Below are 27,012 nucleotides of genomic sequence, written 5' to 3'. Positions count from 1 at the left end.
CTTCTGAAATGTGATGCCTAAATTTTCATTTACTGATTTAAATAAATTATTCAATTGGTAACTCCCTAACAAAATATACCAGAATATTTTTTATATATGGTTTATTTGCTATTTGTAAAAAAAAGAAAAATAATTTAGTTGTCTATTATTTGCTCATTTCGAAAGAAAGAAAAATGTGGTTATCTATAGAGTGCTTAATGTCTGACAGTGTCTTATATAGATTGCATTGATAAGAAGATATTCATTTCTGAAAGAAATTTAACATCTTGAATGCAGAATTTGAGAGAAAAATTAAATTCAGTTGTATGGCTGATATTGAAAAATTATGTGAAGTTTACAAAGTTAATTTGTAAGAACTTGTGTTTCCAAATTTACTTAAATGAATTCATGGAAATTATGAAGAATTTATATTTACTGTTTTTAAAATGTAGGATTATGTGGATCTAATAGAAAAACCTTGGAATTTAATTGCTTTTTATTTAAGAAAATTGCCTGTATAAGAATTCTACAAATACATACCTTCAATTATACCCCTTTTATATTTTCTAAACAAATGGCTCCAGTATTTATTTACCCATGCCTTTCTCAGCCTCTACTTTTTTTTTTAACATTTTTATTGTATAGTATAACATATATACAAAACAAAGAAATAAAAAAGCAATAGTTTTCAAAGCACTCTTCAACAAGTAGTTATAGAACAGATCCCAGAGTTTGTCATGGGCTACCATACGATCTTCTCATAGTTTTCTTTCTAGGTGCTCCAGAATATAGGAGGCTAGAGGGCTTGAATATTTTTTTATCATTGGCAATCGACTTTTTTCCTTCTTTTTGTATGAAAAATAACATACATGCAAAAAAGCTATAAATTTCAAAGCATAGCACCACAATTAGTTGTAGAACATATTTCAGAGTTTGATATGGGTTACAATTCCACAACTTTAGGTTTTTACTTCTAGCTGCTCTAAGATAGTGGAGACTAAAAGAGGTATCAATTTAATGATTCAGCATTCCTATTCATTTGTTAAATCCTATCTTCTCTGTATAACTCTACCATCACTTTTGATCTTTCCATCCCTCTCTTTAGGGGTGTTTGGGCTATGGCAATTCTAAATTTTTGATATTGGAAGGGTCTGCCACTAATATGGGGCAGGGAGATGGAGCTATCTGATATTCTGGAGAGGCTGGGCTAGGTTTCAGGACTTATCTGAATTAGGACCCACCTGGACGTTGTAGATTTCTGGAAAGTTACTCTGATGCCTGGAACCCTTGTGGAATCTTATATATTGCCCTAGGTGTTCTTTAGGATTGACTGGAATGGTCCTGGTTGGGGTTGGCAGGTTATGATAGGTAGCGATGTGTAACTGAAGCTTGCATAAGAGCACCTCCAGAGTAGTCTCTCGACTCTATTTGAACTCTCTCTGCCACTGATACTGTATTAGTTACACTTCTTTTCCCCCTTTTGGTCAGGAATGAATTGTTGATCTCACAGTGCCAGGTCTGGATTCATCCCTGGGAGTCATCTCCCATGTTGCCAGGGAGACTTTTACCTCTGGATGTCATGTCCCACATAGTGGTGAGGTCCTAGCCTCCATTTTTAAAGATTAATATTGTTAGATCTTACTAGGTTTTCTGACTAGTTTTGAAAGATATTTTGCATATTACTTTTTGTAATTGTAAGATTTGAACCATAACTTTAAACTAAATGTTCCTCCCCATTTTTTAAGGAAGCATTTTCCTCTTAAATCTAACATTTATTCTAGGGTTTATAAATAAATAGTCTGTGGAGAATTTAGAACTAAGTTATTTAATTTGTTCTGAATGAAGTTTAAATTAACAAAAAAGTTTTCTGTACCTAATTGGATTGATTTAATGTTACAAGGGGGGAAAGGAAATAATATTGATAAGAAAACACAATGCAGATACTGGACCTGTTCTACAAGATAAGATTTCTCTTTCTTTGTATACTTAAATCACAGTCACTTGGTTGTTTCCACGCCTTACTACTGTTATTATAATGTTCCCTCTGAGCTGGACGGAAATAAGAGAAAGCACAGTGAGTCCTTAGCCAATTTATGTTATGGTTTGCACGAGAGGCAGAGAGGAAGTGGTGCATCAGTCACACTGTAATGTACTTGCATCAAAATTTTGAGAGATTATTCCATGTGATTGAATATCTCTTGAGATTTATTCTTTTGGAATGTTATTTTAAAGTTTTCAGTTGAAATTCTGTAGTGCTACAAAATTCTTTTCATGAATGTGTATGGTTTTTTTTCATTGGCGGGCACCGGGAAGTGAACCTGGCTCTCCAGCATGATAGACGAGAATGCTGCCTGCTGAGCCTCTGTGGCCCGCCTGTATGTTACGTGCTACGTGATTAAAAGTACAGTTTAAAATACAAAAAGAAAAATTTTTTTTTCAGATCATTATCATTTGCCCTTAGGCATAAGAATTTGGTATTGTAAATATTTCATTATCTTGTGCAGAGACTTAATGGATATTCCAATATAAATTTCCAGATATTAAAATTGAAAATCTGTATTTTATACTTAAATAATGTGAAATTGAATTCTATAAAACAAATTAATTAGTGTGGGTTTATTGGTATTAAGGTTTTTGTTTGTGTATTTTAAATGACCTGATCACTTACAGAATCAGACCCTAATTCAGACATATTCCATTCTTCCCATTTAACTAAACTCTAGTTCTGCCATTCCCTATCTCTGGCAACCTCCTTGTCGTTGTCAGTGTGTGACAATATGATGCAAATATGAGGCAAAATGGTTCCACAGTGAGATTAAATACCTAGCAAAATATGTAAGACTTTTTGAAGTGGGTATGCAGGATATTGGAGAAGTGCTCGATTGACATATTGGCTGTCATGCAATTTTATCAGAAAAATGCACCCTTAAAAAAATCAATATGGCTTTCTTTTTTTATTCACTCTTAGGACATAGTTAGGAAAGTTAGGGAAAAAAACAATTTCTTAATTTATAATTTCAAGATAGCGTTGGAAGCACATTTTTGGACTTCATTATTTCTATGAAATAATAGCCCATATTTTAAGTAGGCTGACCTGAAAGCTGTGGTTCTCATTCTTAGAGGCATCTTAGAATTACCTGGGGAGCTTTGAAAAATCCATATATCCAGACTAATATATGGGGTGGAGCCCCAGCATCAGTATTTTTTAGATCCCTCTCCCCTCACCAGGTAATTTCATGTGCAGCCAAGGTTTTGAGTTCTTGTTTTATTTTATGCCTGCTGAGTTTTGTGAAATTTTGGAAATATACATGTGTTTCTTGGTTTGTTTTTATCATTTTGTGTTTCCTTGTAATTTTTAGAATGCATTTTTTTTTCAAATATATTCACCTTGAAGATAGTCTGTTACTCTCTCAAAGTAAAAAAGTAGGACTAAATTAGGAAAGGAATCTAGGAAAGTCAATTGTTCTTACTAAGTAGATGCAATTTTTTCTGCAATTGAATGTTTTCTTAGATTTTCATCTAGTTCAGGTGAACATGCTTATCAAAGTTAAAATCTTGAAAATTACTGTATATAAAACAACACATCCTGAAATTACCTTTTGTTATACTTGGGTTTGCTTACCATTTGTGGGGGGAAGGTAAACTCTTACTAATTGGCCAGGACTTCCACCTATTACTAGTTTTCAGTGCTTAGAAAGATCCATGCAGCCCCCAAATAGTCCTGGCTATAATTTTAATAAAATTAGTTAGGTTTCAGGAGAGCATAGTGAAGGTACATTTTGCTAAATGATCCAAATTTTAAACAGTTTTTTAAAAAATATATTTTTATTATAAGCAGTGAACTGACATACCAACATTCTTGACATACAAACATTCTTAACAAGATTACAATCAGTGGCTCACAATATCATCACATAGTTATGTATTCCTCACCGTGATCAGTTTTTTGAACGTTTGCATGTCTCCAGAAAAAGAAAGAAAAAAAGAAAAAACTCATACATGTCATACCCCTTACCACTCCCTTTCATTGACCACTAGTATTTCAGTCTACTCAATTAATTTTAACCTTTGTTCCCCTATTATTTGTTTAATTTTTTGTCCATATTTTTTATTCATCTGTCCAAATCATAGATAAAAGGAGCATCAGACCAAGGTTTTCACAATCACACAGTCACGTTGCAAAAGCTATATCATTATACAATCATCTTCAAGAAACATGGCTACTGGAGCACAGCTCTACAGTTTCAGGCACTTCCCTCTAGCCACTCTAATGCACCATGAACTAAAAAGGGGATAGTATATAATGTGAAAGAATAACCTCCAGGATAACCTCTCGACTCTGAAATCTCTCAGCCTCTGACACTTTATTTTGTCTCGTTTCTCTCTTCCCACTTTTGGTTGAGAAGGTTTTCTCAATCCCCTGATGCTGAGTCCCACTTCATTCTAGGATTTCTGTCCCATGTTGCCAGGGAGGTTTGTGCCCCTGGGGGTCACGTCCCACGTAGAGGGGGGAGGGCAGTGAGTTTGCTTGCCATGTTGGCTGAGAGAGAGAGACGCCACATCCAAGCAACAAAAGAGGTTCTCTTGGGTGACTCTTAAGCCTAGTTTTAAGTAGGCATAGCCTATCCTTTGTGGGGATAAGTTTCATAGAAACAAACCCCAAGATTGAGAACTTGGCCTATTGATTCGGTTGTCCCCACTGCTTCCGAGAATATCAGGAATTCTCCAAAAGGGGAAGTTGAATTTTCCCCCTTTCTTGCTGTTCCCCCATGGGGTCTTTGCAAATACTTCTTTATTCACTGTTCACACCGCTCTGGGATTTATCGAGGCATTTCAGTAACCTGGACAAACCTACAAAATCTCATGCCCTATTCTAGGTTCCATGTAGTTATGGTGAAATTTTAAGCAGTTTTTACAGTACTAGAATTTATTTCAGCAGACATTGAGGTGAATCGAAGCACCTTTTTCAAAGAAGTATGAATTTTTTCAAGCCCATTTCTTCACCACCACCACTACCACCTCAGTCAGATTCCTGCAAAAGTCTCAGATAGAAGTTACCTGAAAAGGGGACACTAATAGCAAATAGTGGGATTGGGAGTGAGGAAGGGAGTGAGATTCTACTGGTGAGACTTGGAAGCAAATGTTGTTTGAGGTTATTCAGCTTTGAGGTGAACATGATATGTTTTCATAGTGCCTGATTTTTATTGTTTGTGCAGCATTTTATTAGGTAGGCCTGGGATGTGTATCTTGGCTTTGCCAAACTTTTTATCGTTTTACTTCTCTTATTGAATTTGTCAGAAGCAATTATTATTTTATTATTATTATTATTATTATTACTATGTTGACATAAAAATTACTGGTTTCTATTAAAAGTGCTTTTAAGGCTACATTTCATTCTTAATTTTGTTATCTAGAAACCATTTTTAAATTAAAACATCTTCAATTTTATAATGGAAATATTCTTTTCAAACAGTGGAGAAATCCCCCTATATTAAGATGGTGGTCCCTGTAAGTTGAAGAATCCTTGTGGATTTTGCAAATATTTGATGGTAAAATTCTTTTAGAGGTGCAGATTAGAGATAATGGTAAATTGGATCATGCTTTCTTTTCAGAAACATTGAACTAAAAGCCTATTTTTGTTCTGTTTTGTTACTTTGGACCAAAGCCATTCGTTCAGAAAATAAAAATAAAATGGAATAATTATTCTAATTTTGGTTATTATATGAAAGGTGACTTACTTTTCTACTAATTTAATATTCTTTTTTTTTTTTTTAACTACAGAGAGATAAGAAAACAATAAAATGGGCTATAATCTCTCTGTTCAAAAACCCCTTTTGTTTGAGATTATTCAGGTCATTTTTCTGTAGTTTTACATTTATTTGTAAGGTTAGAAAGTATGAACAGGACAGAAAAGTACAAAATTTAAACTTTAACCATCCTCAAAATAATCACCAGAAACAATTTGTTATGATTCTCTCCATGGGTAATAAAAGTAACACACTACATATAGCTGATTTAAAAACAAAAAAAATACCTGTTTTTTTTAAAAAAATTTTTATTAATTAGAAAAAAAATTAAAGAAACACAAACATTCCCAATATGTGATCATTTTATTCTACATATATAATCAATAATTCACAATATCATCACATAGCTGCAGATCCATCATCCTGATCATTTCTTAGAACATTTGCATCAATTCAGAGAAAGAAACAAAAAGACAACAGAAAATAAAATGAAAACAGAAAAAAAAACCATACACACCATGCCCCTTACTCCTCCCTTTCATTGATCACTAGCATTTCAAACTAAATTTAAAAAAATACCTGTTTTTAGAATATTACTGATCACAACAAGCAGAGTTTAACACCTTGCTTTTTAAATTTAATGTGTCTTGGAAATCTTCCTCTTTTAGTGTGTATAAACCTATCTCATTTTTCCCAAGTAGTTGTTTTGTATTCTAGTTTTCTAATTTAAGTAGGTCTCTGTTGATGGACATTTTGTTAATTTTGAGTTTTTAACTGTTACAGGTGAACACCTCGTTACATTACATATAATGAGATTTTATGATGTATCTGTAGGATAGAGTCTTAGCAGTAGGATTGATGAGGCAAAAGGTACATGCATTTAAAATTTCATTAGATATTGCTAAATTGTCCTGAAAGATTGTACCAGTTTGTATTCTCCTCCCACCCCAGCCCAGGGTACCACTGATGAGGCTGTTTCCTTATACTCTTGTCCAAACTGGCAGTTAGCTGAATTTTTCATCTCTGGTCTGACAGGGAGAAATAGCATCTCCTGGTTTCATTTACACTTCTGTATTTTAGGAATGAGACTGAGTGTCATTTTGCAACTTTTCAGTCATTTGTATTTCTTTTCTCAGTGTAAACTATGTGTTTTTTATTTTTTGCCTTTTTTCCCCCTATTTTTTCACTGTAGATTTGAATTTGTTAAAGAAGGAAAAAAGGAAATTAGCTCTTTATATGTCACATGTACTGCAGATATTTTTCCAGTAGCGTTCTTGCTCTGTATTTTGTTTATGGAACGTTACTGAATTTTAATTTTTCTATAGTCAGATTAACCTAATAGTGATTTCTTCAAGTAGACGTGTTTAATGAGAACTATTTCAGTGGAACTTTAGGCTAAACGTGTTTTAGATTCACCGCCCTGTAATTTGTAAAGAAAATTTAGCTCATACTCTGAGATAATTTTTTACTTATATCACAGAAAATATTAATGTCATGTATATAGTATTATCATTCAATATGATTTCTTTTCTTCATGTAGATCAAGCTTCTGAAATTCAGGTGACAATGATGCTCACTGAAAGTTGTAAGCTACGAGGCCTTCATCACAGGTAAGAGGGAAATCACCCAGCATTTACATGTTAACCATGGTAATGTTTTACGCTGCATTTTCATTTTAAGGACATTCTGGTAAGTTTTAAATTGGAAGCTTTTTGGAATAGTTTGTTTTTTCTGAAGATAAAAGTGAAATACATGCTCATTGTACAAAAATTTAAGAGCAGTGAAGGATAAAGAAGAAAATAAAGAGCAAAGTATAAGCCAAATCTGGATAATCATAACTAAACTTTCCAGAAGTAGTTATGCATTTCTATGAGCATATTTAATTTTTTTTAGAAATAGGTTGGTTGTATACATACATTAAAAAATATATTTGTTCGGAAATTTTTCAACATGTAAAACATCAAATACAAGAATAATCACCAGTAAACCTACGTCCTAGATTCAGTGAAGGTTAACATTTTGCCATTTTTGCTGGGTGTTGGTGTTTGTGTACATGTGTCTATTTTTATATGTGGATATGCAGATATCGCAACACTTTCAGCGCATTTCTAGGATGTATTTCCCAAAATAAATGAGGATATTTTCCTATATATAACAGTAGGATTATTATCTTCAGCAAGATTAAACATGCATATTGTTTAACTGGCTTTTTAATTTAGCAGGTGTATTCAGCTTTCATGTCAGTAATTACAAATTCCTGTTCTCATTTAAAAAGACTATAAATAGTTCATCATATAGATGTAATGACGTTTTATTTAACCAACTCCTTATATATGGTCATTGAGTCATAGTATGATTTAAAAAACAACTTGTAATTCAATATGAAGAGTTTCTTGGGACCTGGGTTCAATTCCTGGTGCCTGTCCATGTTAAAAAATAAAAAAATTACCAGGAATATGAAGAGTTGTATTTTGTTTTTAAATTTTATACATCAGTTCTGTCACAGAGTTATAACAAAATCTTCTCCCTTCTGAAACCAAAAGGGGTTTAATATAGCATAAAGTGTGATAGTATCAATCAAGACAAAGATTTTTTTTTAAACACTAATATATCAGCTTAATTTGTATGCCTATTGAAAATTTGGTCATACATGTTTTAAAAATGAATCTGTGACCATCCCTATTGGAAGATATTTATGAACTTTTGATGAGAAAAGATAGAAACCGATGCATGCAAAAGGAATCATACATTTTAATTTCTGTGCATTTATTTTTGCTCTGTAAAAAATAAAATGACAACACAGTTTTATTTTTGTAACTTTTTGTATTTTGGTTCATATTCAAAAGAATTGAAGGGCCTAAAGAGAAGAAGGCTGCAGTAAGATTAATAAAATGGTAATACAGATGGAAACTGAGTGTTTTGAGGTTGTGGTGGCAAAAAAAAAAGAAAACAAATAAGATAATATTTAGGACAAATATCCTTGCTGTGATGGGAATATGAAAGAACTCTCATATTCTGGGCAATCAAGACTGAAGGATATATTAAAAGCTGATAAATGTTAGTACCAGAAAGGAAAGAAGCAGTTTCCTTGGGAGAGAAAAAGAAATTTCCTAGTTTCAAATTCCTAGACAATCTTATTTTGTTTATCATATACTGGGAACATTAACTAGTAAAAAGAACAGACATACTTTAGATAGTTTCATTGAAAATTTTTTAAAAGTCAAGTGTGATTCCTGTAGGCATTTTTGAGAAAATTGAACTCACACAATTGAGGGACAGTGAAGATGTCCTTAAAACATTGAAGTCGTGTGATTCATGTAGTCTTCCATTGGCCTGATTCAGTCCAAGAATAGAACTCATGGTTCACAGAGGTAGAGAGGATAACTCATCCCTTCAACTATATTAAAAAACAAACCAACAAACAAAGAAAACCCCATGCTGTTTCCTATGAGTTTTTGATAAGAGCTGGGTAATGATTATTGGATTGTCTCTTTTGACAGTGTTGGGAGTGCTTTGATGTTCTGTTATTCTGATTCTAGAGGGAAAAGGCAAAAGCTTTATTACTAGTACCTAGTGTTAACCTGGTACGTAGGTACCTCGCCACTATTTTTGTCCTGATGAAGAGTCTGCCCCACTTTAATACAGAAATGGGCTGCAGGGATAATGTAGCTAGATAGTAGATTTTCCCAAGAAGCAGTTTTGTATTTACTCTAGCCCTTGAAAGATGCTTTGGCTGAAAATGTTCAGATCAAACATTTGCAGTCATTTTCTCATGTGGCTTTAAGCTGTGGGATTTCCACCTTCTTACCAGGGTGAATTAGTGGCCCAGGATACCCTTCATCTATGGAATGGAATGACATACTGAATTGGGATTATTTGATACTGGACATTTGTTGGTTGAGAAAAGTATTCTAAAGGCAGGTTATAGTTTGGTCATGGTTAATTATTCTTCCTAGCGATAAAATGATACCAGGACTCCTAGTTTATAATAAGCAAAGCTTATTATCAGTGTGTAGAAAATATATTTTTACTATTCACTGTGGTAGTTCATTTAATTTCTAAGGATATCAGGGCCTATAACATATTTCTGTTTGCCCCTGATGTCTAGACTATTCATGACTCTGTGTATGTATTTGTTCATTCTTTCATTCTCATTTAAGTGCCCATTTTTTGTGCTGGAAACTGTGCTGGGTACATGGTATAAAAACAAAATGATGGTCTTCAGAGGTCACATGGAATTTTACTGAGCAAACTCAAGAAATAACACCTGGTTTCAGATTATTTTATTTATTTATCCTGATTGTGGTATGTAACTCACTGTGTTTACTGCATGTTTTAACATCCCATGAGTAAAGGTTGAAATGGTATTGAGCTGTTTTAAAGCATTCTGAAATCCTTTCTTTTCCCTCTTTTTCCCACTGGAATTTGTGAGAATAATTAATTTTTATTTTAAGTTAAAATAGCTGTATGAATAAAAGATAGATTTCCAACTATTTTAATTACATCAGAAATGCTTCATGTCAAAGTGTTCTCTTGAGCAACTGCTGCTTGTAGCGGGACTTTTCCCTTCACCCAAGGATAGCCGAGAGTGGGTGCTTCTGAGGCTGAACTCACAGCTCTTGCTCTCCAAGTACACACGGCAGGATGGAGAATTGGTTGCAATGCTTGTTTCACACCCTACAAGACCTGCACTTTCTCTCCCTTGTTCTTCTGCTGCACCTCCGTCTGCTCTTTTACACTCTTCTTCCAGATCCCAGACCTTCCTCTCTTTCTCTTTTCCTTTATAAAACAGGAAGAATGAAGAACAACCATTTGTACTTTGAAACATTTTCATGCAGTTTGTTAATCTCCCAGAGGGTTTTTTTTTCCAAAGCGTAACAGCTTTATTGAGAGAAAAAGTGACAGAGTGAGAGCAAGGGGAGAACAGACAGGTGGGAGCCAGCGAAACCTGCCAGCGAAAGGAAGGAAGTATGGCTTCTGCTCTGTTTTTGACAGTTTGTAGTTTTAAAGGAAAAAACACACCAAGACTGGTGGGGGGTGACATGTAGCTGCAGGCATCACCAGGAGATATCAGACTGGTGCAGATCATGACTTCATGCTTATGGTTATCTGGTCTGGCTTCTGGCAGGTGGGGTGTTGGCACATTTGTGCCCATCTATCTTGCCAGCACATCAGGTCCTGTTGGAGAAGCTACTGAAGGAGAGAAGATGAAGGGCCCCTCAGGCCACAGTATCCATTTTGTCTATCAAGTTTATTTTCTGATACCTGGCATTCCTGCCTTTTTATTTTAATAAAATTGATTGGAGTTGGGATTAGGTTTTGGGGGATGCCTTAGCTCAACTTGAAGCAATTTTTGGAGGAGTAGGGATGTTGTGTTCTCTTTTGGGCTGTGTCTGGGCACAGTTGGGGGAGGAAATTGCTTTGAGTTGAGCCTGGGCATTATTAATTGGGTTCAGGGCTTCTTCTGCTGAAACTGGCTCACAGTGATGTTTTTGCTGTGACAGGAGCAGATTTTTAAATTTCTGTTGTAGCAGGAGTATGTTTTCAGAATTTTTCTAGTTACGGCTGCTGTTGAACTGTGAACAAATCTAGACAGACATTGTGAGAGGCAGGGGGTTCGGAGGAAAATTAACAGGAGGATAATTAAGGGCCCAATGAGGGGGAGCAGTATAACTCGCAGAGGGGTAGAGAAAAATGAAAGAAAATTTGAGAGAAAGGCAAAGGATAAATGATGAAACTAGTTGTTATTCTTGGAGAGTTTAGCATCTTCAGGTTTCAGAAATTTTTTGGCATTGGAACAATTTGGAGATTTTAAGTTTCTGAAAAACAAATTAAGTAAAATTTTATAGAGCACTAGATATTTTTTAGGATTTCTAGAAACATTGTTGGGTGGGGTTTGCCATGTTGTGGCAGTTTGCAATATCAGGTTGAAGTTTACATAAGAGTAACCTCCAGAATAACCTGTTGATTTAATTTGAAATCTCTTAGCCATTGAAACTCTGTTTCTCCCCTTTTAGTCAGTTCATTCATGTCAGGGCCAGGCTTATCTTTGTAGCTTATGTCTCACAGTGCCAGAGCCAACTGTGTTCTGTGATGCTAGGGTCCATTATATTTCATGCTGCCAGTGCCAGGTTTATATCCCTGGAAATTATGTTCCACGTTGAGGGGAAGCTCAGAATTTGGCTTAGAGAAAGACCACGTTTGAGCAACAGCAGAGGTCTTCTGGAGATAGCTTTAGGCACTAACTCGAGTAGATTTAGTTTACTATTATAGACATAAGTTTCATAAGGGCAAGCCTTAAAATTGAGACCTTGGCTACCTGGGGAATTCCTAATAGTTTTATCTTTCCCAGTCCCTCAAGGGACTTTGCAGACACTTTTTCATTTTTTTGTCCCAAATACTTTAAAATTCAGAGTATAAAACATTAGCTTGTATCAAGATTTTGTTCCTTATTCCAGGTTCCATATTAAATAAGCTGAATTAAGTTGTTTAATTCACTAGACAGATTAAATTAGATCTTGCAAATTTTGGACAAAATAAAACATTTTTCTTTTATCTCACATAAAAATTAAAACTTTAAAATACAGAAAATATTATTTTTAAACTTGTATATTGATTTATCTTGGTCTTAAGTATTTCAGTTTCATCATATCTTTAATTGGAGTTTGAGCTCTTTTAGTTTTTTAATCATTGCTGTTTAGACCCATGCTAACTTTCAGATCTGGAGAACTAAATTTGAGTTTTAGATAATATATAGACACTTAAAGTTTCAAGGAATTACTGGGTTATATAAAGAGTAAAGCACCTCAGAATTTAACGATAATAATTAAGGCTTACAATTTGAGCTTTAAACTTTATAAGTATTTTTAAATGAAGCTTTTTCAGAAATAAAGACATTAGACAGTTGTTTTATATTAAGAGATCATAGCAGAGGTTTTGTTCTATTTTTATACCTTTACCAGAGTTATGTTATTTAACAGATAAAGTATAATATATTTGTTTAACTTTAAAAGAAAAGTTGAGCACATATATTTTTAGAGAAGTGTTAGAGCATAGCAGTGCAGCTGACAAAATCCGTAGCCTTTTTAAAATAATTAAAACCATGATTAACAGCACCATACCATTGTTTAACATCATATAGATTAGTATCAGGATATAACAGTGATAGTAAAAATATTGTTAAATTTTTAGGAATTTATACAATGTTCAAATATATGAATATTTTATTTATTTAAATTTAGTTATAAGAGAAATTTTTTTAATCATTGTAATATCTCAAATACTTCTTATGTAAAAAATAGATAAATAAGGTGAAAGAACAAATTATTTGTGATAGTTTTTTCCTGTCAGTGAGAAAACTTTTCTTCTGAAATAAAGGACAATGCCAGCATAAACATTAATAAGGATATTATTTTGATTTAAAATATTTCAGACAGTATTAATATTGTTTTTCAAATAACTTTATATTAAGAGCATACTAACAGTCCTTGTTAATAGAACATAGAGAAAGCTTTTGTTTTGTATGAAAACTCAGCTATGAATACTCATAGTTTGTATGAATACTCAACTTTTTTACAATCATTCAGACCTTATAATTAAAAATGACTATAACAAATGAAATTCATCTCCTCCGACTCTCCATTACTTTTTTAATCCATTTAGGGCTTGTAGTTCACAATGACTGTAACAAATAAAATTCATTCTTCTGTTTTCATTTCACCTATAGTTTTTATTTATTTAAACTGCATGTAATCCAAAATAAATTTGATAATACATTTATAAAGCTTTTGAACCTGTATACTTTCTTTCAATAATAGTATTTATGAAGAGAAGAAAAGCAGAGATTTATAAAATAATGAAGGAAGGGAACAAATTTATGTTTGGGTTTAGAACATGGCCAGGTATTTATATTCTTTATACTGAGAACACATAAATAATTATTTTATAATATATTTTAAATTCCTCAGTTCAACTCAGCAAAAAACAGATTTTTTCTTAACAATATTTTCAACTGCTAAATAATACCAGGAATGTGTTAATTTACAGAATTAAGTTATGTTATTAAAAACTAGTTCAGAGTTTATTTGTTTAAATGCTACTTTCTTATTTAAAGGTTTTACATGTGTCATCTCTATGAGGACTTTTTAGGTCATTTTTCATTTCTCTGCTTTTTAAAATTTTCGATTTTTATTTCTTTATTGTGACTGTTTTTACACTGTGCCCCGGTACAAGTACATTTTAACTAGAATATAAACTCTTTTAAGGCAAGAATTAGGCTTTCTCTATTTTTAACAGCATTTGTTTATTTGCTTATTTATTATTAATTTTTAAATTAAAAAATTACAAGAAAGAAACACAGATATTCTTAATATATGATCATTCCGTTCTACATATATAATCAGTAATTCACAATATCATCACATAGTTTCATGTTCATCATGATCATTTCTTAAACATTTGCATCAATTCAGAAAAAGAAATAAAGACAACAGAAAAATAAAACAAAAACAGAAAAAAAAATTATACATACCATACCCCTTACTCCTCCCTTTCACTGATCACTAGCATTTCATACTAAATTTATTTTAACATTTGTTCCCCCTATTATTTATTTTTATTTCATATGTTCTACTTGTCTGTTGACAAGGTAGATAAAAGGAGCATCAGACACAAGGTTTTCACAATCACACAGTCACATTGTGAAAGCTGTATCATTATACAATCATCATCAAGAAACATGGCTACTGGAACACAGCTCTACATTTTCAGGCAGTTCCCTCCAACCTCTCCATTACATCTTGGATAACAAGGTGATATCTACTTAATGCGTAAGAACAACCTCCAGGATAGCCTCTCGACTCTGTTTGGAATCTCTCAACCATTGACACTTTGTCTCATTTCACTCTTCCCCCTTTTGGTCGAGAAGGTTTTCTCAATCCCTTGATGCTGGGTCTCAGCTCATTCTAGAGTTTTTCTCAATCCCTTGTTGCCGAGTCTCAGCTCATTCTAGGATTTCTGTCCCATCTTGCCAGGAAGGTCCACTCCCCTGGGAGTCATATACCACGTAGACAGGGAGAGGGTGGTTAGTATGCTTGTTGTGTTGGCTGGAGAGAGGCCACATCTGAACAACAAAAGAGGTTCTCCTGGGGGTGACTCTTAGGCCTAATTTTAAGTAGGCTTGACCTACCCTTTGTGGGATTAAGTTTCATGTGAACAAACCCCAAGACTGGGGGCTCAGCCTATAGCTATGGTTGTCCACACTGCTTGTGAGAATATCAAGGATTCAACTTGGGGAGGTTGAATTTTCCCCCGTTCTCACCATTCTCTGAAGGGGACTTTGCAAATACTTTTCCACTCACTGATCAAATCTCTCTGGGATTCATCTCTCTGGACAAACCAACAAAATCTCATGTCCTACCCAAGGTTCCATGTACTTATGTTGGTCAGCCAACTATCTACATAAGTTATATTAGGAAATGCACTAGTCAAAATGTAAATTTTGTGCCAAATAAACATTTTTTGCTTTAGTCTCACACATAAGTTGAAATTTTAAAATATTAATTACCATCTGTTTTCAGCACCCTGCATTCCTTTGTTCTTCCTCATGCAAAAACATTTTTTAAATTTGTACATTTAGTGACTATCATTATACACTTTAGGCATTCCTAGATTATACTATCTTAATCTTTATCGTCTTATCTTTCTGATTTCATTTATGCCCTCAGCCTTCCTCCCTCTATCATTCTCACATTCAGCTTCATTCAGTGTTTTGACATAATTGTATTACAGTTAGGTAGTATTGTGCTGTCCATTTCTGAGTTTTTGTATCCAGTCCTGTGGCACAGTCTGTATCCCTTTAGTCCCAATTACCCACTATCTTACCCTGTTTCTATCTCCTGCTGGTCTCTGTTACCAATGACATATTCCAAGTTTATTCTCGAATGTCAGTCCACATCAGTGGGACCATACAGTATTTGTCCTTTAGTTTTTGGCTAGACTCACTCAGCATAATGTTCTCTAGGTCCATCCATGTTATTACATGCTTCATAGGTTTATTCTGTCTTAGAGCTGCATAATATTCCATCATATGTATATACCACAGTTTGTTGAGCCACCCGTCTGTTGATGGACATTTTGGCTGTTTCCATCTCTTGGTAATTGTAAATAATGCCACTATAAACATTGATGTACAAATGTCCATTTGATGACAGCATTTATTTACAGAAATATTTTGATTGACATTAAAAAATTCATTATAATTTTAGATTTTGTTTTATGTGCTGAGGTAATAAATGGCCAAGTAACCAAAAGCCAGATTTTTTGAAATTTAGGTAATCAAAGTTATAAAAAATTCATTTATATTTTTATTAAACTTAATTGATTTTTAAAGGAGAACATACCTAAGAAGGATAAAATTGCATACAATTGTTCGATTTAAAAACTAATCATTCAATTCCTTCTGTTGTTCCTATACTATTTTAAAATTACGAAGAACTTTAAAGTACATTGACTATTAAGTTTTGGGAAATGTACTGAGCTCATTGATCATGTCCCAAGTTTAAATCTAAGAAAACCTTTTCATTGATCACGCAGGCAAGACAGAAAGAACAGGGCTTTTGGGTTTGAAAGTTCTAGGTAAGGGCCATGGAATTCTGAGAGTTCCCATGCTCTTCCCTCAACAATTTTTAACTATTAGATTCATTTTGTTAAATATTTTTGAGAGGGACAACAAGTAAAGGATTGATCCCATTTTTACAGTTTGCAGAACAATTTTAAGTGTAATAACTTTAACTTTATAATAGTAGTATTTTAATTTTAAATCATAGTGAGGCCAGATCATGTTATAGAAATAAATAAAACCTTCGTATAGGCTCATAAAAAGTTTTTTTCAATGTTCAATACAGCCCAAAGGTTTCCTCCTCAAAAGAACTTCTGTAATCAGTAACAGTTATGAACATCTGACCAATACGAATGTAGGAATACACCAGTTAATAATTAGAACACATTAGCCAACAAACAGACATTTAGCATACCTAATATATTAGTTAGCAATTAAGTAGACATGAAACACTGTGACACCACTTTAGAAGTGATTAGAGAAGTAGAAGGCTTAGAAGGCTTTTTTTTGAAGGATGCAAAGCGATAGAGTAGCACAGAGGAATATGTTTGTTAAGTTTGCCAGCAGGAACTTTTAGACCATTTGTTAATCAAGTGCCATCTTGCAGCCAACATTTTGTTGTTCTAAAGGGTATTGGGGAAGGCTTATGGAGGTTTTCTCATGGGAGTCTTATGAGTTATTGCTCCCTTGGAGGCTTATGGAGCTACCCAAAACATAGTTTTAAGTGAGACTTTCTGTCCAGATTTATGATCCAATCACAGCAATAAAGCAGGCATCCCCAGTTTATTGTTGGAGACCAGAGGAGTACATGTAGTCTTTCGCTGAGGGCGTCACCCATTACTTTTGACTGCTGCAATGGGGAAAATGCTCTTGCACTGGAGAGTTTTGACTAAGTGCTTAAGATTTTTCAGGCCAATAAAAAAGACTCGGGGAGCTGGCCCGAGCACTGCATTAAAGCAGGCCAGAATGCTGTGGGGCAGCCATCCACGGGGTACAAAACTCTCGAGAAAAAGATTTGGGCAGGAAAACATCACTTACTGAGGGCTGAATTAGTTGTAGATATTCAGGTGCCATGGATGTGAGCTGGTGTCACGTTAAAATGATCTGAGCCAGGGACTTAAAGCTGACAATACCATGGAAACCTTTGCAACCGTGTTGGTTTGGGGGCGCGGAGTGACAGGAAGCTGTTATCCTGCAAATATATAGGAGTTTTGTATCTTGCTTTCCTATAAGATAAATTTTTACTCATATTCTTAACATTCTTTTGTGCTCATTTAGTTATTACATGCTATCTCTTATTTGGTAGTAGTCTTCCCTTTGGGGCTTTCAGATTGTTCTGTCCCTTTTTCTTTGTCAGCCTAGAAAGGGGTCCATTGATTTTACTGATTTTCTCAAAGAACCAACTTTTGTTTTTATTGTTTCATTCTACTATTCTTTTGTTCTCCAATTCATTTAATTCTGCTTTTAATCTTTTTCATTTCTTTTCTTCTAATTGCTTTGGAGTTATTTTGCTGTTCTTTCTCTAGTTCCTCCAGGTGAGCAGTTAAATCCCCAATTTTTGCTCTTTCTTCTTTTTTAATATAGGCATTTAGGGCAATAAATTTTCCTCTCAGTACTGCCTTTGCTGCATCCCATATGTTCTAGTTTGCTAGCTGCCAGAATGCAATATATGAGAAACAAATAGCTTTTAAAAAGGGAAATTTAATGAGTTGCTAGTGTACAATTCTAAGGCCGAGAAAATGTCCCAGTTAAAGCAAGTCTATAGAAATGTCCAATCACAGGCATCCAGGGAAAGATACCTTGATTCAAGAAGGTTGATGAAGTTCAGGGTTTCTTTCTCAAGTGAGAGGGCACACGGTGTACAAGGTCAAGTTTTCTCTCTTGGCTGAGGGGCACATGGCAAACAAGGCGTCATCTGCTAGCTTTCTCTCCTGGATTTCTGTTTCATGAAGCTCCCCGGGAGGCGTTTTCCTTCTTCATCTCAAAAAGGTTGCTGGCTGGTCGACTCTGCTTTGTGGTGCTACAGCATTCTCTGCTCTCTCCAAATCTCTCATTCTCCAAAATGTTTCCTCTTTTGTAGGACTTCAGAAACTAACAAGACCCACCCATATGGATGGAGACATATCTCCCCTGTGTTGGTTTGAAAGGACGTATGTCCCCTAGAAAAGCCATGTTTTAATCAAAATCCCATTTCATAAAGGCAGAATAATCCCTATTCAGTACTGTATGTTTGAAACTGTAATCAGATCATCTCCCTGGAGATGTGATTTAATCAAGAGCGGTTGTTAAACTGGATTAGGTGATGACATGTCTCCACCCATTTGGGTGGGTCTTGATAAGTTTCTGGAGCCCTATAAAAGAGGAAACATTTTGGAGATTAGAGGAAATTCAGAGAGAGCAGAGAATGCACCATGAAGCAGAGAGTCCATCAGCCAGCACTTTGAAGATGAAGAAGGAAAACGCTTCCCAGGGAGCTTCATGAAGCAGGAAACCAGGAGAGAAAGCTAGCAGATGACACTCTGCTCACCATGTGCCCTTCCAGCTGAGGGAGAAACCGTGACTGGGTTTGCCGTGTGCCTTCTCGGATGAGAGAGAGACCCTGAACTTCTTTGGCCTTCTTGAACCAAAGTATCTTTCCCTGGATACCTTTGATTGGACATTTCAATAGACTTGTTTTAGTTGGACATTTTCTCAGCCTTAGAACTGTGAACTAGCAACTCATTAAATTCCCCTTTTTAAATAAGCCATTCCGTTTCTGGTATATTGCATTCTGGCAGCTAGCAAACTAAAGCATCCCCTAATCCAGTTTAACAACCACTCTTGATTGGATTACATCTCCAGGGAGATGATCTAATTACAAATTCAAACATACAGTATTGAATAGGGATTATTCTGCCTTTATGAAATGGGATTTTGATTAACATATGGCATTTCTAGGGGATATATATCCTTTCAAACCAGCACACCAAAAATTCTGATTTGTTGTAGTCTCATTTTCAATCATGTCCAGATATTTACTGATTTCTTCTTGGTTGTTTAAGAGTACATTATTCAATCTCCATATATTTGTGAAAGTTCTGGTTCTTTGATGGTTGTTGATTTCCAGCTTCATTCCACCGTGATCAGAGAATGTACTTTGAATAATTTCAATCTTTTAAAATTTATAAAGACCTGTTTTGTGCCCCAGTACAAACAGGAGAACGTGAACATTAGAGAAGCATACGTAGCCTGGTGTTTTCAGGGTGTAATGATCCGTATATGTCTGTTAGATCTAATTCATTTATCAGATCGTTTAAGTTCTCTATTTCCTTGTTGATCCTCTGTCTGGTTGTTCTGTCTTTAGAGGAGAGTATTGAATTCTCCCACTATTAATGTTGAAACATCTATTGCTTACTTCAGTTTTGCCAATGTGTGCCCCATGTACTTTGGAGCTCCTCAGTGGGGAGCATTAACACTTACAATTGTTATATCTACTTGGTGAATTGTCCCTTTTATTATATATAGTGTACTTCTTTGTCTTTTATGACCTCTTTACATTTAAAGTCTAGTTGTCTGATATTAGTGTAGCTACTTCTGCTTTCTTTTGGTTACAACTTGTATGGAAGATTGTTCTAGTTTACTAGCTGCCAGAATGCAATATACCAGAAACAGAATGGCTTTTAGGGGCGGGCCGCGGTGGCTTAGCGGGCAAGAGTGCTTGCCTGCCATGCCGGAGGACCCCGGTTCGATTCCCGGCCCCAGCCCATGTAAAAAACAAACAAACAAACAAAATATAATAAAACAAGAAAATGTTTAAAGATGTTTCCCTTTCTTCCTCCCTTCCTTCCTTCCATCCTTCCTTCCTTCTCTGTCTTTCCTTCCCTTCCTCCCTCTCTCTTTAAAAAAAAAAAAAAAAAAGGGAAATTTAATAGGTTGCTAGTTTGCAGTTCTAAGGCTGAGAAAATGTCCCAGTTAAAGCAAGTCAATAGAAATGTCCAGTCTAAGGCATCCAGGGAAAGATACCTTGATTCAAGAAGTCTGATGAAGTTCAGGGTTTCTCTCTTAAGTGGAAGGGCACATGATGAATGCAGTCCAAATATCTCTCTCATCTGGAAAGGCACATGGTGAACACAGTCATGGTTTCTTTCTCAGCTGTAAGGGCACATGGTGAGCACGGAGTCAAGTGCTAACTTTCTCTCCTGGCTTCCTGTTTCATGAAGCTCCCCCGGAGGTGTTTTCCTTCTTTATCTCCAAAGCGCTGGCTAGCGGACTCTCTGCTTTTTGGTGCTGCAGCATTCTCTGCTCTCTCTGAATCACTCTTCTCCAAAATATTTCCTCTTTTATAGGACTTCAGTAAACCAGTCAAGACCCACCCAAATGGGTGGAGACACATCTCCCCTAATCCAGTTTAACAACCACTTGATTGGGAGATATCTCCACAGAGACGATCTAGTTACATGCAATATTGAATAGGGATTATTCTGTCTTTACGAGATGGGATTTAGATTAAAACATGACTTTTCTAGGGGACATACATCCTTTCAAACTAGCACAGACATCTTTTTCCATCTTTTCACTTTCAGTCTATTTGTATCCTTGGGTCTAAGATGAGTCTCTTATAAGCAGCATATGGATGGGTCATATTTAGTAATCCATTCTACCAATCTGTATATTTTAATTGGTGAGCTTAGTCTGTTAACATTCAAAATTTTATTATAAAAGCGGTTCTTGAATCTCCCATTTTATCCTTTGAGTTTTTTGTTTTGTTTTGTTTTGTCAGATTTCTATATTCTTTTCCCTCTTACTCTTTTTATTCTTTATATTACTCTTATTAGTACTCTTCAATTCTGTCCCCTCCTCCATATCTCCCTCTCTCTTTATTTTTCAGCTGACAAAACTACCTTTAGTATTTCTTGTAGGGCTGGTCTCTTGTTGACAAATTCTCTCAGTCTTTTTCTAAATGTGAAAATTTTAATCTCTCCCACACCTTTGAAGGACAACTTGGCTGGAAAAAGAATTCTTGGCTGGAAATCTTTATCTTTCAGAATCTTAAATATATCGCACCACTGCCTTCTCACCTCCTTGGTGTCTGTTGTGTAATCCAAACTAAGTCTTATGTGGTTTTCCTTGTATGTGGTGAATTGCTTTTCTCTTTCCGGTTTCAGGACTGTTTCCTTCTCTTCAACATTTGACAGACTGATTAGAATGTTTCTTGTGATAGGCCTTATTTGGATTTATTCTGTTGGGATTTGTTGAAATTCTCTGAGTTGCATATTTACATCCTTTGTTAGTGTTCACACTTTTCCCCCATTGTCTCCTCAATGAATCTTCCTAGCCCTTTACTCCTCTCTTTTCCTTCTCAGACACCAATGATTCTTATATTTGGTTGCTTTGTGTTGTCTATCATTTCCCTGAGATCCATTTCAAATTTTCTATCTTTTTTTTTTTTACATTTGTTCTTTTGTGAATTCGAATTCAGTTGCCCTGTCCTCTGGTTCTCTTATTCTTTTTTCTGCTTCTTCAAATCTGCTGTTGTACGTCGCTAGTATATTTTTTATTTGGTTTATAGTATCTTTCATCTGTGTGATATTTGCTGTTTTTCTACTTACTCTTTCACATTCTTCACCCATTGAACTTGTTTAGTTTTGTAAGAACATCTTTGATTAGTTGTTCAAAGTCCGTGTCTTCTCCGATGTTTTAACTTGGTCTTTAGGCTGGACTATTATTTGTCTGCATTTTCATATGCTTTGTGATTTTCTGTTGACTTTGACACATTTAATTATCTTGTTAGGTTTACTTTGGAAGTTGATTTTCCTCAGTTGTCTAAGGTTTTGTATTTGTGGGTCAGGCATGGGACAGGGCACAGAATGTGGTGGGGGGTGTGGCAGGGTGGGGACACTACGCTGGTGCCTGGGGGCATAGGGTACAGGTCAAGGGTGATGTGCTGGGGGTGTGGTGTGGTGTGGGGGACTTGGAGGTGGGGCACGGAGGGAGGCTGATTGTGTGGGGTAGTGGGGTGTACATGTGCCCAGGGTGCACAGAGGGTGGGTACATGGTGGCGGGTGGGGTGCAAGGGTTTGGGAGGGGTGCGGATGTATGGGGCATGGGGGCGGGGCTCAGGTGCATGGGGGCAGGGGGCAGTTGTCAAGGGTGAGTGTTGGACACATGGCCATGAGGCAGTCAAGGGGTGAGGCTTTGGCTTGCTTCCTTGTCTGCACCTCGCTGTCTGTGTACTCGTGAGGACTCTGGGCCTTCATTTGGAAAGAGGTGCGGTAGGCTGTGGAGCTGAGGGGATTGATATTCCATGCTAGCTGTGATGTCAGACACTTTCCTGGGCACAGCCTCTTGTGCCCGGTGGAGTCCTGCTGGGACTCACTTACTCTTTTCTCTGGATTTCAACTCCTCAGCTCTTTCATCCAGGACCTTCCTATATAGTATAAAAGACCCTCTCAAGTCATTCACACCCTGGAACCACTGTCCCAGTCATTTTACTGTCACTTCTCTAGCTGTTCCTTGGAGCAGGGTTACACTCAGCCTGTCCTGTTCTGCCATCTTCCTGGAAGTCTCTTCAATTAGCTTTTTTTATGTTTGATATTTCCTCATTAAACATCCTTAGGTATAGTATTTGCCAAGTTAAAGAATATGAACATTTTTGAGGCTATTGTTACTCATTTGTTTATCAAATATTAAGTGCTTTTTATATATAGAACAGAATACAAAGAGCTGGGTGTAATAATTAAAATCCGTGATAACTTTTGCCTCCCATCAGTTTTCAACTTAGTGTGGAAAATGAAGTAATTTTGTAAAAAGTTACATAACCTTGGGAAAACTTAACAATTGTTTCCACACACCTTGGGAAGAAATGCCATTAGTTCTATAGGATGGAATGTATGTATGTATGCAACAGAAATTGAAATAGAAGAAAGATTGTCTGCTGTATGCTTGGTTTTGTTTTGTCCATTATAGCAACCTTTTACTATTGGTGGGATACTTGTGTATAGGTGAAGAAACTAAGGCTGAGAAAAAAGATACAGATATAAATGGTAAATCTAGGATTCAAAAATGTCATCCTAAATCCCATGTGAGCAACTGGCAATGTCCTGGCTTTTGTGGCAATTTCAGCCTTGTAGAATTTTTGAGTCTCCTATTATATACAGTCTGGATTGGGGTTCTTTTTTAAAATTTGATGCTAGAATATCATCATAGTATGATAGTTTCTTAGGTGTATTTGACTGTCCTTTGGAATAAAGATTTAGTGAGGCCAGAGTGTGTCTTCAGAGAATCCAGTCCACAGGGATTTGAATTTATGATTTTTTCCTATCGAGAAAGTGCACACTTTGGGAACATTTAAATCTGGTTTAAGATATAGAGCATTTATAATTTTACATTTTTAACAATCGTGTTTTTAAGTAGATTTGTGGCTTTTTATTAGGTTATCTTTATTTTGTTATGAACTTTTCATTAAAATAAGTTTCTGAGGTTGAAAATTTCACTTGTGTTTTTCCCATTTCTTATTTTATAGAAATCTTCTTCCTATTACTCATGTGTGTATAGAAGAAGGAGAAAAGCCCATGGTGATATTGCCTTACATGAACTGGGGGAATCTTAAATTGTTCTTAAGGCAGTGCAAATTAGTAGAGGCCAATAATCCTCAGGTGAGAAAAATTTATCTAATACCAGTTATTTATCAGTAGCTTCTGATAATTGAAAGTAGGTGGTAACATTCTTATGTTTAAACTATTTAAAGGTCTTCAAAAAAACAGAAAAAAGAAAACTCAGAAATATTTAGAAAACAAAGATGGTTTATGATTACTGTCTTGAGGCTTATACTTTGCTGATGCTGATGTTTTTCTCTACGGTCTCATTGTGTATGTATTCATAGTAACTTCACACCCTCTGTAACACTGTCTTGGTTATTTTCCTTTGAGGGCCCTGGTGTTAGGTCTTCCTGCTAAGAATGGAAAAGAACTTTATTATAGAGTCATTTGGGTCCATATAGTACCAAATGTTGGTGATGACTAGAGGTTTAGATTGTGGAGTACAGTTGGGTATTTCTTATATGCTTGGCTTTACGACTTTAGTCTTCTAAGCGTTTGCTTCTCCTCACTGCTTGTGCGCATAGCTGTGAGGTCTTTGGTCATCTTAATGCTTTATGATGGTAATGTTTTACTACTAGCTGTATCTTGTAGCCCTTTTAAGTTGGTTTTAGGATTTATAACAATGTACTTAGTGCAGTTTCAGGAGAAAATGAATTCAAATATTGCACTGAGTATTTGGCTTGGTATGAATGATATGCATGTAAATGGACAGGATTAAAGCTGGAGTTCCTACAGTTGGCTGGAGGCTATGACCTATCAGCATCACTTGAAGAAGAATTCTACTCCTTAGCGCATAATACTGGCCTGTATTTAAAGGAAGCATATCAGTGAAGAGTGCTGTAGACCTGTGTTAGTTTTAAAATGGTCTCTAAGGGATTATCTCCTACTAAAAGCTGTTGTTTTAAAAGAAAAGATGTTATTAGATAATAAGCATTTGAATTTATCTTGAGAATTCAGCATTCATTGCAGATATTTATTGAACAGCTACTGTATGTGCTAGATGTTGGGGAGATAAAGTGCCTAACAGATGAGAGAAGACAGTCAAGTAAATAGTAAATTATATTAAAGGGTGTCATTATAAGTACAGGGAGCTATAGAGACATATTCTTGTTTATGAGTAGCTTTTTAAAAAAGTAGTGTATATGTGTGAAGGAATATTTTTATATGGAGTAGGAATGTGAAGTAAAATAAATGGCAGCCATCATAATTTTTGTATTGCCTATAAAATTGTCATTTTGTTATCACAGGCAATTTCTCAACAAGACCTGGTGCACATGGCCATTCAGATTGCCTGTGGAATGAGCTATCTGGCCAGAAGAGAAGTCATCCACAAAGATCTAGCTGCTAGGAATTGTGTGTAGGTGCCATGAACTTGTCACTGTTATTTGATGTTTGGTGCTTCCTGGATTTGGAGTTTTTTTCAAGAGACACAGTGGGGATTATGTTGTAATCAAGGGTAACAATATCCATACTGTTTAATAATCTGATTGATTTTTGTTGTTCATTTCTTTACTTTTCAGTATCGATGATACACTTCAAGTTAAGATCACAGATAATGCCCTCTCCAGAGACTTGTTCCCCATGGATTATCACTGTCTAGGGGACAATGAAAATAGGCCAGTTCGGTGGATGGCTCTTGAAAGTCTAGTTAATAATGAGTTTTCCAGCGCTAGTGATGTGGTAAGTACTAGGACCTCTGAATATCAGCAAAATGGTGAAAGAATGTTCTGTGTTAAAATGTTTTCCTTTTTTTTTTTGTATCTAGCAACTAAGTGCTGAAATTTTTCATGCATAAAGCAAGTGTAATTAGCTCCCAGTTAGCCAGTTTATGGCGAGAAGCTGTGACCCAAACAGTGGCAACACTGTGTACAATCTCTTTTCAGTTCATCTCTAATTCACCCTGAGAAGGGGACATTGGTAACACTATGAGGTAGACATTGTTATCTCAGTTTTAAAGATGAGGATATTGAAGCTTAGAAAGGTTATGGTATTTAAGTGTTGCTCTTTTCTTGCCTAGCCTCAGAATGACCCAGTGGTCATAAAGATATATTGTTTCTTTTTTCAAATGACTGCCTCCCAGTATTATGGCCTATTATTTTATAATTTCCCACATGCCACTCTCTCCCTTTTTTCAGTTCCTAGGTGGTTCTACCTACTTGGACAGTTCAAACAAGTTGAATCCTTTTTACTTAGCAATGCATAATTTCAGAGATCACATCTACTTGCATATATTTTGTAGGTATGCCTAATTGCCTTTAATTTCTGTCATTTTAATTTTTAGTTTGATTTGGAAGATTAAGCTTTATTAATTTATTTTCATGACTCTTCCAATGTGAACTTTATTACTGTAGCTGAATAGTTAGATGGTTGGTGTTTTAGCTTGCTAGCTGCCGGAATGAGATATACCAGAAATGGAATAGCTTTTAAAAGGGGGAATTTATTAAGTTGCCAGGTTGCAGTTCTAAGACAATGAAAATGTTCCACCAAATCAAGTCTATAAAAATGTTCAAATTAAGGCACCAACAAGAGGTTACCTTCACTCAAGAAAGGCTGATGAAGTTCAGGGTTTCTCTCTCAACTGGAAAGGCACATGGTGAACATGGTGACATCTGCTGGCTTTCTCTCCAGGCTTCTTGTTTCATGTTTTCCTTCTTCATTTGCAAGGGTGTCTGGCTACATGGGTTCTTTGGCTCTCATGGCTCTCTCCAAAATGGATCCCTCTTTTATAGGACTCAAGAAAAATAAACAATCTGGGGTGGGTGGAGTCACATTTCCCTCTAATCAAAGTTTAATACCCACAATTGGGTGTGTCACATCTCTGTGGAGATAATCTAATGAAGTTTCCAACCTACAGTACTGAATAGGAATTAGAAGAAAAGGTTGTCTGTACACGATGGATCAGGATTAAAATGTGGCTTTTCTAGGGCACATATCCTTTGAAACAGGCACAGTGGGTAAAACTTCTGCTCCTAAGATCCCCTTGTGTGATTACTCACTAATATCTGTTATTGTTACATGGAAAATCTTTGAGTAATTTACCTCAAAGTTTCAACTTTTAAGAATTGAGTTTACCAGGTCATTGTATATTGTG

At 35.5% G+C, this 27,012-nt stretch overlaps 1 protein-coding gene across 2 annotated transcripts in view; it reads left to right on the top strand.

Annotated features, from left to right (window-relative positions):
* Positions 1-27,012, top strand: part of RYK (receptor like tyrosine kinase) — a 117,440-nt gene that overhangs the window by 70,638 nt on the left and 19,790 nt on the right. For both annotated transcript variants that reach the window (XM_077130165.1, XM_077130164.1), the window contains exons 10-13: positions 7,267-7,336; positions 23,846-23,978; positions 25,169-25,278; positions 25,442-25,601. In XM_077130165.1, coding sequence (XP_076986280.1) covers positions 7,267-7,336; positions 23,846-23,978; positions 25,169-25,278; positions 25,442-25,601 — 473 coding nt within the window. The remainder of the gene's footprint in view (positions 1-7,266; positions 7,337-23,845; positions 23,979-25,168; positions 25,279-25,441; positions 25,602-27,012) is intronic.

This window comes from Tamandua tetradactyla, chromosome 15, assembly GCF_023851605.1.
Source record: "Tamandua tetradactyla isolate mTamTet1 chromosome 15, mTamTet1.pri, whole genome shotgun sequence".
NCBI classification, from domain to species: Eukaryota; Metazoa; Chordata; class Mammalia; order Pilosa; family Myrmecophagidae; genus Tamandua; species Tamandua tetradactyla.
The sequence above is the reverse complement of the archived record's forward strand: the minus strand, read 5'-3'. Positions and strand labels throughout refer to the sequence as shown.